The sequence below is a fragment of the Saimiri boliviensis genome, chromosome 7, assembly GCF_048565385.1.
Source record: "Saimiri boliviensis isolate mSaiBol1 chromosome 7, mSaiBol1.pri, whole genome shotgun sequence".
In the NCBI taxonomy this organism is placed as follows: Eukaryota; Metazoa; Chordata; class Mammalia; order Primates; family Cebidae; genus Saimiri; species Saimiri boliviensis.
Genome location: NC_133455.1, coordinates 24418852 through 24435887, shown reverse-complemented (window position 1 = coordinate 24435887; position 17036 = coordinate 24418852). Strand labels below are relative to the sequence as shown.

Below are 17036 nucleotides of genomic sequence, written 5' to 3'. Positions count from 1 at the left end.
TTGTGACTGTCTTCCTGCTTGCTTGGAAGCTCTCTGAGGCTAAGAACTGTGTGTACTGCTGCTTCTTTGTTTACCTGGGCCTAGCCCATTGCCTCATACACAGGAGAACGCAAATAAATCATATGCTTAAAGAATGAGTTGATGAAAGAATGATGAATAAAGGGAGCCTAATCTAGTTTTAACAAATCCAGGTTTTGCAATGATCTCACAGGCATTCACTTATCTGAGACGTAACGGGAGTGATTAAACCCTCATCTCACACACACCATGGGGTCAATGCTGTAACTTCCTTGGCCTCCAGTTAGTGGGAAATTACAAGCTACTCTTTAACCCTCTGACCTAGAACCTGGCATGAAGCACTTGAGAATCCATGGAGTATCACTATGGGGTCAGGTGCCTGGGACGAAGCCCACCAACCTCCACACTTTTGCATGGGCCCCTCTGCCCGGGAGGGTCTCCTTGCTTGCCCTGGCTGACTCGTTTGGCCTTCTGTGTTCGGTGTTGCTGTTACCTCCTTCAGGAAGCATTCCTGGCTAGGGTGCCCCGCTCTACAGTAGCTGGTATGAAACCTCTAAGTACAACTTTCTGTCCTCTCAATTGGCTCTGTGTTCCGAGAGCACAGCCTGGAGCTGGCACAGTGCCTGGCACACCCTAGTGTTCCATCGGGATGCAGCCCTCTCCCACCTCTGATGGCTATGTGACCATGGAAACCTTTTTCCAGCAGCAACTCTTGGCCCCTCACTGAAGGGAACACCTAGTCCACCAGACTCACCTTTCCTTACTGGAAAAGTCCACTCCCAGCAAGATATTCTCCTCGGTGTCTTGGCGCCCGCTGCTGTACACCACCACCATGTACCGGACCCGGTCCACCCAGGCGCTCTCCAGGCGCACGGCCTGGAACAGGGCAGACATGCTCTCACTGGCCTGCTTTGGAGGTGGTGCCTCTGTCCCATCTCCAATGCAAGATCAACACTTTCAGTGTTCTACCTATCCCTCTGGGAGTTAAAAACAAAGAGTAAATTCTTGGCTGGGCATGGTGGCTCAGGCCTGTAATCCCAGCACTTTGGGAGGCCAAGGTAGACAGATCACTTGAGGTCAGGAGTTCGAGATCAGCCTGGCCAATATGGCAAAACCCCATCTACTAAAAATACAACAATTAGATGGGTGTGGTGGTATGCACCTGTAATCCCAGCTACTCGGGAGGCTGAGGCATGAGAATTGCTTGAACCCAGGAGGCAGAGGTTGCAGCGAGCTGAGATCGCGCCACCGCATTCCAGCCAGGGCAACAAAGTGAGATTCTGTCTCAAAAAATGACAAAAAAACAAAGAGGAAATTCTTGAGAGCAGGAACCAGGCCTTGTTTCTCTCTGTAGCACCAGGGACACTGCCTGGCTCAGAGGAGCCACCCACAAATGCATGAAATCGGTGAACAAATGAAATTCAAAGAAAGTTCTTGTTTAGGACAACTGCTGTGGAGACATGTTTTATCCCTCCTCTGGCCCCTCTGGGATACTGAGGAGTCAACCTGGCTTTGGCTTTGGTGAACAATTTGGGGAGCATTTGTTGTAACATAAAAGCTTTCCCCCCATCATCCATGGATGGTTCCCCACCAAGTTTCACAATTAAAAATTAAAACTTGCTGGCTGGGCATGGTGGCTTATACCTATAACCCCAGGACTTTGGGAGGCAGAGGCAGGAGCATCACTTGAGGCCAGGAGTTCAAGATGAGCCTGGGCAAACAAGCAAGACCCCATATCCACAAACATTTTTTAAAAAATTAGCCAGGCAGAGTGGCACACACTTGTAGTCCCAGCTACCCAGGAGGCTGAGGTAGGAGGATTGCTTCAATCTAGGAGTCTGAGGCTGCACTGAGCTAGGATCACGCCACCGCACTCCAGCCTGGACAACAGAGCAAGACCCCATCTCATTAAAATTTAAAAAAAAAAAAAAAAAAAATTTTTTTTAACTTGACATTCTGCTTCTTACCAGCTTGATTCTGTCTTCACAACGCAGAAGGTTGATCATCACCTGAAGATGCTGAGGCAGGTCACCTGTTGGACCAATAAAGAAAGGTTTAAAAGGCATCCTACCTACTTTCTAGAAAAAAAGCCTCTGAAAGGCTGATTTTGAGGGCCTGTAAAAAGACTGAGAAGTTAAAATTTCTCTACCTACACCGCAGGAGAAACATCACAAGAACGTAAAGTCTCGATTTCTCTTACACCACCCTGAATACTGTGTGACGCAGATAGGTGACACAGAGCTTCTGTCACATTGTTAAAAGTTGCTCTTATTTCCGGAAATACATAACAATGTAGGTTTCCAAGTACAAAATGTGGAAAACACAGGTAAGCTTGGAGAAAAATGTTATTTCACTCAGCCAATGTTGCTGGGCAGGCTGGGGTGCCTGGAAACGGCAGCTGCGGCTGGAAGTGAGGCATTCTCTAAGAGCTGATCATCAGAGAAAAGGACGGAGCATTAGGTCTCCTCTTCAAACTTCTCTTTTTTTTTTTTGAGACAGAGTCTCACACTGCCGCCCAGGCTGGAGTGCAGTGGTGCGATCTCGGCTCACTGCAACCTCTGCCTCCTAGGTTCAAGTGATTCTTCCGCCTCAGCCTCCCAAGTAGCTGTGATTACAAGCACCCATTACCATGCCTGGCTAATTTTTGTATATTATAGTAGACTATAGTAGAGACTATAGTAGATTATCGTAAAGATTACAGTAGAGTATTTTGTATATTATAGTAGAGACGGGGTTTCATCATGTTGGCCAGGCTGGTCTCGAACTCCTGACTTCCAGTGATCTGCCTACTTTGGCCTCCCAAAGTGCTGGGATTACAGGCATGAGCCGCCCCACCCTGCCCCCACTTCAAACTTCTGCATTTTCCACAGGAGGCAGACATTATTTCCATACCACGGTGGGGAAATGTTTAAGTGAGTCTACAGATAGCAGCTGTATGCTGGTTGCCCAGAGAAATAATTTGAGTAGACAACAATCTGTATTTTCTCTTTTCTTGCCAAAAATTATGAACTCTCTCTTTTTTCTTCACTATGTAAAACACGCAGTAATCCTGGGTGGCTTCTGAACTTCTCGGAGCTGCCCCAGAGTTCAGGAGGTTCCTGGCCATGAGTCTCAAGCAAAGCAGGAGACCCTGTCAGAAGAAGGGCACACTTTCACAGAGGGGGAAAGCTGTAAGGGAGGTGTATAATTAATAAGTAGCAGGTGTGACTCCAAGGTTGCTTTTTTCTCCAGCTTATACATTTTTCTTTATATTTGCAAGGATTTCTTTCTGAAGAAAGATTCATCTGTAAAGATCCTAATATCAGCCTGGTGTGGTAGCTCATACCTGTAATCCCAGTGCTTTGGGAGGCCAAGGCAGGAGAGTCACTTGAGGCCAGGCATTCAAGACTAGCCTGAGCAACATAGCAAAACCTTGTCTCTACAGAAAAGTAAAAAATTAGCTGGGCTGGCCAGGCGCGGTGGCTCACGCCTATAATCCCAGCACTTTGGGAGGCCGAGACGGGTGGATCACAAGGTCAAGAGATCGAGGCCATCCTGGTCAACACGGTGAAACCCCGTCTCTACTAAAAATACAAAAAAAAATTAGCTGGGCATGGTGGCGCGTGCCTGTAGTCTCAGCTACTCAGGAGGCTGAGGCAGGAGAATTTCTTGAACCCAGGAGACGGAGGTTGCGGTGAGCCGAGATCGTGCCATTGCACTCCAGCCTGGGTAACAAGAGCGAAACTCCGTCTCAAAAAAAAAAAAAAAAAAAAAATTAGCTGGGCTTTCTGGTTCACATCTGTAGTCCCAGCTACTTGGGAGGCCAAGGCAGGAGGATTGCTGGAGCCCAGGAGTTTGAGACCAGCTGGGCAATATGATGAGACCCTGTCTCTACAAAGGAAAAAAATGTATCCTATACATCACAATCAGAGCCCCAAAAGGATCAATGATGCTTACACACTCAAATGCTCCACAAGAAAACACTGTGTTTGTTCCTTTTTGCAAAAGCATATTTTTCATTTTAAGGGAGAATGACAGATGATATCCAAATTGCACTTCCTGCCTCAGAGAGGAATTGGGTCATTAGAAACTTGTGCCTCTACTCAGGAGGGTAGATGCCATGTTAAATGTTCTTTCTTTTTCTTTTTCAACAGAGATAGGGTTTTGTCACGTGGCCCAGGCTGGTCTTGAGCTCCTGGGCTCAAATGATCCTCCCATCTCAGCCTCCCAAAGTGCTGGGATTATAGGCATGAGCCACTGAAGCTGGCCCAATGAAGCATTCTTTCCACAATAAATAAAATTTTAAAAAGAAAAGAACCATGCTCCTCTTATTTATGATCTCCAGTTACACAATTTCACAGTGTATAACATCCTATGTTGGCCCTGCTTCCTATGATGAGTGATCTGGAGATAAGGGTTCACATTAAAGAAAGTCATAGAGCTCCCCCCACTTCCTCCACCTATTATTCACCAACGCAACACAAGACCATGAGCTGGTTCTTCACCTGCCTGGGCCCTCCCACCACCTACCCGAGTCACAGAACTGTATTGAGAAAAGCAAAAATAAACCCCTGCCTGATAAATGCCGAAATGAAAGGGACATTTTCCACACAGATAAACTTCTTTCAGTGGGATTGTTTGCTGAGATATGGAACTGCTGACAGACAGAAATCCAAACCCCAGTCTGACATCCACACACAAAAAATATAAGCCCTAGAAAGGGTCTCAAATTGACCAGACTGGCTGAAACAAACTGGACTACTTTTCCATGGACAGAATTAACTCTCAATTGTACTCAGCTCTGCACGGTGTTACTGGGGGCACTCTGGTACATTCAGGAAACTTGATGGTAATTCTAGGGAAAAAAAGGAACTAGTTTAAAGTCTAGTCTGTGCCTGTCCCAAGGTCATTTACAGACCGCCCATGGACAGCTGGTGGCCCCTCTGCCTTCTGACCTCATCGTGCATTCCAGACCTCAGGGCACAAGAGTCAGCCAGCTGGGGGCTTGCATCCCACCCTTCTAGTCTTTGGATTAGAGGAAGGAGGTATCCGACACTTAGCAGGCAGAGCTAGAACATTTGCTTTGTTATATGTGTTCCAGTTAAAACATGAGCAACAGCTACATTTCTAACAAGGCAGAACCATTAGCAAATTCAAGAATGAAGGATATGGCTTGGTATGGTGCCTCACACCTATACTCCCAATGCTTTGAGAGGCTGAGGTGGGAAGATCACTTGAGGCCAGGAGTTGGAGACCAGCCTGAGCAACATAGTGAGACCTCATCTACACACAAATACACACACAACTAGCCAGGTGTGGTGACACACATCTATGGTCCCAGCTACTCAGGAGGCTGAGGCTGGAAGATCACTTAAGCCAAGGCTACAGTGAGCTATGATCACGCCACTGCACGCCAGCTGGGTGACTGAACGAGATCCTGTCTCTAAAAAAAAATTTTATGTAATTAAAGAAAAAAAAGAATGATAAGTTTATAGCTATATTGTACTAGAAGTCATTATAGTAATAATGATAGTTACCCACATATATACATACACACACACACACACACGCACACACAGATATAGCACCTACTAGGAAGTAGGTATGTTACACATGTAACTCTAAATTTCCATATTGTCTGAGGTACCATATTTGATGCCCATTGTAAAGACTAGGAAACTGAGGCTTAGAAGTTGACTTTTGATGGCTCAGTAAGTTGAGCTAGGATCAGAGGACAGGTCTGCTTGGCTTCAAAACAAATACTATTTCCACAAACCACAATGCCTCCTTGTACAGGACAGTTATTTTCTTTGCTTGAAACGGACCTAAATATTGATTATCATATATCAGTATGTGAAAATACCGACTGAGCCTTAGTGTTTGCTACACATTATATGGTGTGGACCTCTAACCTGAGCACTCAGATCTAAAAGGAAGCTGAATGACTTGGGGTTAAACAAACAAAATGATCACAGGTAACAAGAAAACTGACCACAGTGGCTGGTTGGTTTCACCTGCTGCTGTTCTGAAAGGCAGAGGCCTTCCCAGCTCACAGACATTCCATTACGCTCTGCCTCTCCAAGAAATGCCCTGAGATGCTGTCCACCTATGACAAAGATTCACTTGTACGCAAGCATTTTTTTTTCTTTCTGTTTTTTTTTTTTTTTTTTTTTTTTTTTTTTTTTTGAGATAGGGTCTTGCTTTGTCATCCAGGCTGGAGTGCAGTGGCACAATCATGGCTCACTGCAGCCTTGACCTCCTGGGCTCAAGCAGTTTTCCCACCTCAGCGTCCACATCTTGTTGGGATTACAGGCATGTGCCCAGCTAATGTTTGTATTTTTCTGCAGAGATAGAGTTTCACTGTATTGTTCAGGCTGGTCTGGAACTCCTGGGCTCAAGCAATCTGCCGACCCTGGCCTCCCAAAGTGCTAGAATCACAGGCAAGAGCCACTGTGCCTGGCCACAAGTGTTTTTTGTTGTTATTGTTTTTAAGAAACAGAGTCTCTGGCCAGGCGCAGTGGCTCATGCCTGTAATCCCGACACTTTGGGAGGCCAAGGCGGACGGATCACAAAGTCAAGAGATTGACACCATCCTGACCAACATGGTGAAACTCCATCTCCTCTAAAATAGAAAAATTAGCCAGGCGAGGTGGCGCGTGCCTGTAGTCCCAGCTACTCAGGAGGCTGAGGCAGGAGAATCGCTTAAACCTGGGGGGTGGGTGGAGGCTGTGGTGAGCCAAGATTGTGCCACTGCACTCCAGCCTGGCGACAGAGCAAGACTCTGCCTCAAAAAAGAAAAAAAAAAAAGAAAGAAAGAAAGAAAAAGAAACAGTGTCTCTCTCTATCACCCAGATTGGAGTGCAGTGGCATGATACTACCTCATTGTAGCCTCAAACTCCTGGGCTCAAGGAATCCTCCCAAAGCACTGTGATTACAGGTGTGAGCCACCACGCAGGGCCATATAAGCATTTTTTGAATTCTTCTTTTCAAATTGCCTTCAGTTTTGAGTCAAGTCTCCTAAAACCAGTCTTATTACTTAGTAGGCATTTCTTATTTAAACTCAGTTTGATACTCACTCTATTACGTCTATCCACTTCCTAAAAACAAACTATGATAGAATCACGACTTCCCACTATAGCATCTATCTCAGAGTTGGAGCCAAAGGCCCTTCAAGAAATTCTCCAAATGAGTGTTTTCCAAATGCTTGGAGAAATCCATCCCAAGACTAGGTATACAGTACTCCAGATGGTTATTTTCAAGTGGACAACATCTGGTTATAATCCATTTTGGTGCATTTGTTAAAAGTGAGACTGTAACTTAACAGCTTGCAGTTAACTGATAACTACAGAGAGGAAATCTTTGCATCCCAGCTGGTTGCTGCTGACTGCCTTACTCTTGACACAAACAGACATGACTTAAAAGGTTGGAAAACAGGCATGGCCTGCTCAAGAAAGAGCATCTGAGCCTCCGCCTGCACTGGTCCTTGCAAACCTGTGTTCTCCACCATTTCTAAGGCCTTCAAACTCAGCAACATCACCAACAATGGAAGTTTCCTCTGCTGTCCAGAAAAGAAGCTCCAATTTAAGAGTATCAACTGAGAGCCCTCACCTGCATGCTTGTGGGGGTGTTGAAGACTCCGCTGGCCTTGAGGGCTGCTTCCCTGTTGTAAGAAGAGGGCTGCACCTTTCACCATGAAAAAGCTCTCGCTTAAGCTGGGAAGGATAAGACCAGAGTACAGTTAGACTGGAATTCAGAGAGGAAAACGAGCAAAGACTTACTGCAGGAGAAAAAGCTTTTGCATGGACAAATGGCATGTAAAATGCGAATAGGATGAAACTGCCTTTATAATAATTCCATATAGTTCTCTTCCCAAACCTTGCCTTTGCTAAAAGCTTGCTACTGGAGAATTTTTGTGACAAAATAATGCTTCTGTGACAACACCCAAAGTTCTGTGTAGGCTTCCCCAGGGGCAAGGGCCTCTTTCTGCAGAATACTGGACAGGGATCTTACTGTAATATAACATTTTCTTCTTCTTCTTCATTTTTTTTTGAGACGGAGTTTCGCTCTTGTTACCCAGGCTGGAGTGCAATGGCGCGATCTCGGCTCACCGCAACCTCCGCCTCCTGGGTTCAGGCAATTCTCCTGCCTCAGCCTCCTGAGTAGCTGGGATTATAGGCACGCACCACCATGCCCAGCTAATTTTTTGTATTTTTAGTAGAGACGGGGTTTCACCATGTTGACCAGGATGGTCTCAATCTCTTGACCTCGTGATCCACCTGCCTCAGCCTCCCAAAGTGCTGGGATTATAGGCGTGAGCCACCGTGCCCGGCCTCATTTTTTTTTTTTTAAGACACAGTTTCACTCTGTCATCTAGGATGGAGTGCAACCTCTGCCTCCTGGGTTCAAGCGATTCTCATGTCTCAGCCTCCCCAGCAGCTGGGATTACAGGTATGTGCCACCATGCCTGGATAATTCTTGTATTATTAGTAGAGATGTGGTTTCACCATGTTGGCCAGGCTGGTCTCAAACTCCTGACCTCATGTGATCCGCCTGCTTCAGCCTCTCAGATTTCCAGGATTACAGGCTCAAGCCACCATGCCCTGCCACAGCATTTTCTTAGAGAACAACTCCCTGATTAGGAGAGGGTGGGCTACTTTATGAATTCTCATGCTCTTGCTGTTGATCTCTATTTCTAACTCTCTGGCTTTTAACAACTCCATTGTTTCTTGGTGACTTCCCTTGAAGGACTGCAAGATGAAATTATACTTTCATTAGATCAGCCGTCCCCAAACTTTTTACACAGGGGGCCAGTTCACTGTCCCTCAGACTGTTGGAGGGCCGCCACATACTGTGCTCCTCTCACTGATCACCAATGAAAGAGGTGCCCCAGGCTGGGCGCGGTGGCTCAAGCCTGTAATCCCAGCACTTTGGGAGGCCGAGGCGGGTGGATCACGAGGTCGAGAGATCGAGACCATCCTGGTCAATATGGTGAAACCCCGTCTCTACTAAAAATACAAAAAAAAAATTAGCTGGGCATGGTGGCGCATGCCTGTAATCCCAGCTACTCAGGAGGCTGAGGCAGGAGAATTGCCTGAGCCCAGGAGGCGGAGGTTGCGGTGAGCCGATATTGCGCCATTGCACTCCAGCCTGGGTAACAAGAACGAAACTCCGTCTCAAAAAAAAAAAAAAAAAGAGGTGCCCCTTCCTGAAGTGCGGCGGGGGGCCGGATAAATGGCCTCAGGGGGCCGGGGATGCCTGCATTAGATGTCTGCATTTTAAGAAAAGTAAAGACAGCCGGGGTGGCTCAAGCCTGTAATCGCAACACTTTAGGATGCTGAGGTGGGCGAATCACTTCAGGTCGGGAGACCAGCCTGGCCAACATGGTAAAACCCCATCTCTACTAAAAACACAAAAATTAGCCAGGTGTAGTGGCGCCTGTAGCCCCAGCTACTCGGAAGGCTGAGGCACAAGAATCGCTCGAACCTGAGAGGCAGAGGTTGCAGTGAGCCAAGATCACGCCATGGCACTCCAGCCTGGGTGACAGAGCAAGCCCCGTCTCAAAAAAAGAAAAGAAGTAGGTGGCTACTGACCTGTGATTTAACTTAGTCAAGACTGCCCTTTCCACTATTCTTGCAGAAAACCTCAAGTTGACCCAATGAATTTCTCAGCAGAATGGATCTTTTCGGCCTTTGTTATTTTAACCAGCAATAACATTTACATCTAACCTACAAATTTAAAAATTAAAATTAAAAAATTTGTATTTGGGAGGCTGAGGTGGGAAGATCATTTAAGTCGAGGAGTTTGAGATCAGACTGGGCAACACTGTAAGACCCTGTTGTGCAAGATGACTTGGCTATCAAGTTTAGCTTTTGCAGAAATTAATATATTAAAAGAATGCCTCAGCTATGAATTACTATCATTTGTTCAAAAATACCATCAATTCTCAAAATTATGCATAAAATACACCAATTTCTTGGGGGGTGGGGACCAAGTCTCACTCTGTCACCCAGGTTGGTGCAGTGTCGCAATCTCGGCTCACTGCAACCTCCGCCTCCCAGGTTCAAGTGATTCTCCTGCCTCAGCCTCCTGAGTAGCTGGGACTACAGGCACATACCACCATACCCGGCTAATTTTTTTATTTTTAGTAGATATGGGGTTTCACCATGATGGCCAGGCTGGTCTCAAACTCCTGACCTCAAGTGATCCGCCCGCCCAGACCTCCTAAAGTGCTGGGATTACAGGCATGAGCCACCACACCCAGGCAAAATACACCAAAATTATTAACAACGGCTTTGCAGGGAGTTGGGGAGGAGAAGGAATAGATTATCTTCTATTTAGTATTTTCCAAATGTTCTATATTAAGTATATATTAACTTTTTAAAACATCTATTTTTGTTTGATTCTCAATATAAAAACAATAATATAAAACACATACTACACTTTATAATTTAGAAAGGAACATACTATTCTCAATAATTTTGTGAAACAAGGTCACAGTTTAAACTGTAGGAAACTATAAAAATATTTCTCTTGAACAACCAATTAATATATACATGATTTGAAGGGAAAAATCCCTATGAAAAAGCAGTCTTCTAATTAAAGAGAACCTTGAAATTAAGCAAATCAATTCCTGACAGAAAGAAAGGATGTTTTCTGCAATCACCTTTGCCCCAGACAGCAGATATTCATAGTTAAATATTTGTATTCTGGAATAACAAACTCAGCAAAGCCTAAAGTATGACACCAGGTGCCAAGAAAACACCACATAAACTAGCATTTCCAATCAACAGCTCCTGAAATCAGGAAAACTGTTATGCTCTACGATATTAAGTCCACAATAAAATCTGTTACTTTTTCTGGTTAAACGCTCATGCTAAAAATAGTGACTGCTCAAATATTAAATAAGAAGACTTAGTTCTGCCTCTCTTGTTCAGTCCTTCGAATTCCAGACAATCGGTTTTCTATACCTTGTAACAGCAACACCTGACACGTGACAGCATTTCACCTGCTATTGCAGACGCACTGCCGAGTCATCTTTTCCTCCCTTTCACAGTCGCGTATTTCTGCTGCAAGTTTCAAGTGTTGAGGAGCCCAGGATTACAAATAACGAAAGAAACGAGAAGCAGCCTTTCTTTGCTGTCTCATCCTCACTCACAGGAAGCAAAAGCTCTTTAGCATCCATCTGGCCGATGTAAGACCCAGGCAGTCTCATTTCACAGGCTGCAGAATCACCTAACCCTTTCCACCCATAAAGCTTGTCACTTTCTCCTTCCTCAGAATTTTGCAGCCTAGTTATGTTTTCAGAACTGTTCTTAGACACAGATCACTTACTATTTATTCTCATCACAATGTGAAAGAGCTGTGCAAGAGGCCCCAAACTCATGAAACCTAAAACAGCCATTAGTTCATCAAAGCAGATGGGGAGATCTTTTCGAGACATCAACTGCTTTTGTTCATGAGATTAAAAAAAAAAATTCATACTGACCAGAAATCCAAGCACTCTGGGAAGAGCCAACCATTAACGATGACCTTTGCCTTGGAAACCATGGGCAAAAAATCCCCTTGGTTTCCCTTACATTTCCTTTGGAAAAAAAAAAAAAAAAAGGAACAATGCAAAAGACTAGGCTGGTTTCACCCTGTGACCACTGACAAGGTTGGCTGTTCCTCCTCCGTGTTCCTACACTGATAAGAATCAGGGCCTCCTGCTCTACGCATGAAGTCGGGGGTCAGGATTGATCGGGGCCCTGGAACACTCTGCCTCTGTTCCCCCACAACAATCAGTAACAGGCGTTTACTGTAAAAAGCAAGACTGGAAGCTGCAGGGAAGCCCCAGAAGCAGTGCATTATCCTGAGGCTATTGAGATCACCCTGTGTCCTGCGAATACAGTAAGGGACCCAGCCAGAGAAAACCGCACAACACGACTCTCGGGGGTGGGGTGGGAGGCCGCAGAGCATGGTCAGTCACAGGATTTACGAAAACAAGATGCAGAAAGTCTCTGTGACCTGGCTTCCTGGCTTCTCTTCTGAGCTCACTCTGGGCCCAGAGCCTCACGTGCCCTCTGCGTGGCTGATCTGCATGCTATTTCTGACGGCCACGGCTTCTGACACCGAGAGACACAGGCTCCCGATTCATCAGACCCTCACAGTGCCCCACTGGGGAAGTCCGTGAAGAAATCCACAATGGTGATGGCACACTCACTTCACTAGGTGCCCGGGGCCAGGAAGCCCAAACCCACAAGCCATCCATCCCAGCCACGCAGACATCAGCCTTCTCACAAAAGATCTGTGTGTCCTAAAAGGAGTAACTGAAGTTACAGAAGGTCAGACACAGGCAGACACAACGGAAATGTCTTCCTCCACTGCTGTAAGAAAATTCTCGATGAGGGATAAAAACAGTCACTGCCCTCTCTACCCGCCACCCGCAATGCTTTTATCTCTACCACACAGATCTGTTCTCGGATACTGATTACCGCCATTCGGGAAGCTTCCTAAGATTAAAGTTTCTTCAAAGCACTGAAGACAGACAAAAACCTCAATCAATGCTCCTCAAAAAACCCCAAGCCCCCCCCCCCAAGAATATAAACAGCCAGTGTCACCCAGAAACCGAGCCATGGCAGGAGAACAGAAATCAAGGTGGTCATACATACTAATTTGAGCTGGAAACCTCTGGACAGCAGAAGTAGTGGGTTGGCCGAAGGAAGATGCAGAAGTCAGTAAAATAAAAGAAGTTGGTGGCTGCAGTGCTCATATCTCTAATGCCCCCTACAACTGCCCTTGGAGCTCTGGCCATCTTGCTCCCTACGGAGATCAGGAAAGGCTGGGAGGCTGCAGAGCGCTTCCACGAGAGCTGGGGAGCCGCCTCCTCCTCGGAGTCCCACCCGAAGAGCAAATGGCTCTTGTGGAACTCTTGTCTTCCTCTGATATTTTGGCTGAAAAAGGCCCTTGTCCCAGCACATCCTGATGAAAGAGGGCCATTCAGCAAAACAGCTGAGGTTCCTCTAATCACTGCACTCCTACGGGCTTTTCTGTAGGCTCGAGAAACAAGCGCCAGGGTGTGTGTTCGGCATTGTGAGGGCAAACAGCTGCCCCCAAGGAAGCAACCCCAAGCAACAAGACCCCTTCCGATTCAAATCGACGTTCTGAAGGATGACTCTTTCTTTCACATCAGCATCCATTCACCCAACAGTGACGGTGACGTGGGCAGCTGCCGCAGTTAGTTATTCTGCGTGCTAAAAACACTGTTATATTCTGAAAATTCTCAGTTACGCTAACAGCCACCTGAGGGGACACGCCAGGTAGAAGGGACCACAGGCACACTGATGAGGAGCTCTGGGATGCGCACGGTGCCCAGGGCAAGTCAGGCTGCAAAGGTCCTAAAGGGTGGAGGCGTGATCCCAAACCCTCTGGGCACAAGCCAGCCAAGAGCTGGGTTTTAGCGCTTCTTTCAGCAAGAGAAATAAATTCAGGATGTGAGTAACTACGATGCAGAAGAGAATGGAGTAAGTACCCTAAAAAAGGCGCTCAGCTAGGGTTTACAAGAGGGAGGAGGCAGCATTTAACTGGTGACTTCTGAAACAATTCCTGAAGGAAGCAGCACTGAGTAGGGGCTTCTCTTCCCTCGGCTAGCAAATGACCAAGTGATCCTCCCTAAGGATTAAGTGAAACACACATTACCATGATTCTGCTTTTACAGCTTGCCCAGGAGCACGTATCTTTACAAGAGGGAGCTGGACTCACATCTATCTGCCCCACGCCCACCTGCTTCACCCCTGGAATGCCGTTCTACTCATCCAGGGTGAAAATCAGAGCCATTATGCCACTGTCACCTCTGCTCATACCTGCCCGGGTGCCTAACGGCAAAGTCACTAAAACACTGAGGATTCAGAATGTGGATCACATCTTCATGCCTTCTTCCCAATGTGCGAATGCATCATGCGTGGGAAAGAGGGAAGGAACCATTCAAGGAAACAAAACTCCAGGAAGATGAGACTGTGCCAGGGTTCTTCTGCCTGCCCAAGCAGAAATCAGGAGGGCGGGGGACCCACAGCCTTACCCTACCCACTGCGGTCACAGTTGGAGGGACAGGACACATCCTTTGGTCCTTCCGCACCACATGGAGAGGCTCAGGAGTTCTGTAAGCAGCACAGCCACGCTGACCAAGAAGTTGCTTTCAAGGCAGGTTTCTCATCAACAGGACGATTATTTACCGGGCATCTCACAAGCGGCAAGGCTATACGAGGTACTTAGTTGTGCCACGTCATCAAATTCTGGCAGTTCCGCAGGGTGGGGTATTTTCTCCATGACAAATGAAGGAAGCCTGTCAATGATTCTAAAACAGAATCTCCAGTGATAGCATGGACAACTCCCATGGTGAATGGTGCACTTCAAGGTTTAAGAAAAGTAAAAACTGGCTGGGCATGGTGGCTCATACCTGTAATCCCAGCACTTTGGGAAGCTGAGGTGGGCAGATCACTTGAGGTCAGGAGTTCAAGACCGGCATGGTCAACATGGCAAAACCCTGTCTCTACTAAAAATATAAAAACTAGCCAGGTATGGTGGTGCATGCCTGTAATCCCTGCTACTCAGTAGGCTGAGCCAGAGAATAGCTTGAACCCAGGAGGCAGAGGTTGCAGCGAGCCAAGGTCGCGCCACTGCACTCCAGCCTGGGCAAGAGGGCGAGACACTGCCTTGGGAGAAAAAAAAGTAAAAACAATGGTCTGGGAATTAATATTTCTGGGTTCCAATTTACATTCTACCATATATGTTCTGACATTCTCTTACAGGGTTCTGTTCATTCATCCAAACAACTCAACTTCTGCAGGGTGTGGAGCACCGGGCTAAGCCAAGCCAGCCCAAGCACTGATAAGGGCAAAGAGAGCCACTCTCTTTAAGGAATGGGTATATGTGCTGGTGATCTGGGTGTCTGCTCTGCTGCTCAGAAACAACATTTCTTGAAGAACAAAAATAGTAGGTATAGAAACATCACAGCATACAGTATCGCCCAAATGCCCCTGAATTCCAACTCTGGTCATACATTGAAACAACCTATCAAACTTCTAAAACACATTCAATGCCCAGGTCCAGCCTCAGCAGAATCTAATTTGGAAGGTCTATGATGAGCCCTGGACCTCCACTTTTTAAAAGTTCCAGAGAGCTGGGTATGGTCTGTAATCACAGCACTTTGGGAGGTCAAAGTGGGAAGATCACTTGAGCCATGGAGTTCAATTAACCTGGGCAACATAACAAGATCTCGTCTCTGGAAAAAATAAAAATAAAATTAGCCAGGCGTGGTGGTATATGCCGTAGTCTCAGCTGCTCAGGAGGCTGAGATGGGAGAATCACTGGAGCCTGGTGAGGTCAAGGCTACAGTGAACTGTGACCACCCCACTGCACTCTAGTCTGTGAGACAGACGTTGTCTCCAAAAAGTTCCAAGGGGTGCTTCTGATGCACAGCCAAGTTTTTAAAACCTCAGAATCAAATAACATCATGGCCAGGCATAGTGGCTCACGTCTGTAATCCTGGCACTTTGAGAGGACGAGGTGGGTGGATCAAGACCAGCCTGGGCAACATGATGAAAACTAGCCTCTACTAAAAATACAAAAACCAGCCGGGCGTGGTGGTGCACACCTGTAATCCAAGCCACTCGGGAGGCTGAGGCATGAGAATCACTTGAACCCTGGAAGTTGAGGCTGCAGTGAGCAGAGACTGTGATCCTGGAGTCCCCACTGCATTCCAGCCTGGGTGACAGAGTGAGAATCTGTCTCAAAAAGAAACAAACCAATAAATAACATCAGAAGACACAGAGAAAACAGGTTTCTCCATGGGCTTCATAAAGATACCTCTCACATAGGTACATATCAATGTTTTCTGCTGGTAAAAGATAACACCAATAAAAAGGCATGGTCCTCTCAGAAGGTGGGTGACGTGATTAGGTGCAATGAAGGGAGGACATGTTAGAGTTAAAAGCAAAAGAATACTCTCTTCGGAAGCAGTAAAACAGACACTAGTCTTCTACTACACACTTTAAGAGACTCGAGGCCGGGCGCGGTGGCTCAAGCCTGTAATCCCAGCACTTTGGGAGGTCGAGGCGGGTGGATCACGAGGTCAAGAGATCGAGACCATCCCGGTCAACATGGTGAAACCCCGTCTCTACTAAAAATACAAAAAATTAGCTGGGCATGGTGGCACGTGCCTGTAATCCCAGCTACTCAGGAGGCTGAGGCAGGAGAATTGCCTGAACCCAGGAGGCGGAGGTTGCGGCGAGCCGAGATGGCGCCATTGCACTCCAGCCTGGGTAACGAGCGAAACTCCGTCTCAAAAAAAAAAAAAAAAAAAAGAGGAGACTCGAATGTTCTTGTCCTCTAAAGGAGATGCTGCATCATGACAACATGAAATAATGACAGCAACAACAAAAACAGATCAGACCTTTGTTGTCTGGAAGAGACATGGGGTCTCGCTATGTTGCCCAGGCTGGTTTCCAACTCCTGGGCTCAAGCGATTGTCCTGCCTTGGCCTCCCAAAGTACTGAGATGACGGGCATGAGACACCTGCTTCATACATCAGTTCCTTTTAAGTTTAGTTAACGTAACTGGTTTCTCAGAACTCGGTCATTCCTGAGTGAACTCATAAATTCAAGTTTCAGAACGTCCAAAGCTAAGAAACAAACCTCCTCTTTATGGTTGAGCCATCGCACTGTCAACATTACAACTTCTCAGCACCCGAATGTTTGGTATACTAATGCAATCAGTGCATATTGTTTTAAGCAAGTAAATAATAGCTTCAATCTAAATGATGCTTTCTAGTTTACAGAGAGTTTGTCCCTACATTTTTCAACTGAATTTTTACAATTCCATTCCTCTGATGAAACAACCCCAGCCTGGGCAACATGGCAAAACCCAGTCTCTACAAAAAATACAAAAATTAACTGGGTGTGGTGGTGTGCACCTGTAGTCCCAGCTACTTGGGAGGCTGACGCGGGAGGACCACTTGAGCCCAGGAGACAGAGGTTGCAGTGAGCTGAGATAGCACTGCTGCACTC

The 17036-nt window shown here is 46.5% G+C and overlaps 1 protein-coding gene across 6 annotated transcripts in view; it reads right to left on the bottom strand.

The window, feature by feature from the left end:
• SSH1 (slingshot protein phosphatase 1) overlaps positions 1–17036 on the bottom strand; it is a 79719-nt gene that overhangs the window by 36158 nt on the left and 26525 nt on the right. For 3 of the 6 annotated variants that reach the window (XM_074402273.1, XM_074402275.1, XM_074402276.1), the window contains exons 1-4: positions 12645–16162; positions 7606–7709; positions 1986–2050; positions 773–894 (exon numbers count right to left, since the gene is read on the bottom strand). In XM_074402273.1, the coding sequence (XP_074258374.1) occupies positions 773–894; positions 1986–2050; positions 7606–7709; positions 12645–12787 (434 nt within the window). In that variant the 5' untranslated portion in view covers positions 12788–16162. Of the gene's footprint in view, positions 1–772; positions 895–1985; positions 2051–7605; positions 7710–12644; positions 16163–17036 lie in introns of those variants that run through there. The other 3 variants (XM_039472169.2, XM_074402274.1, XM_039472171.2) reach the window with 2 other exon arrangements.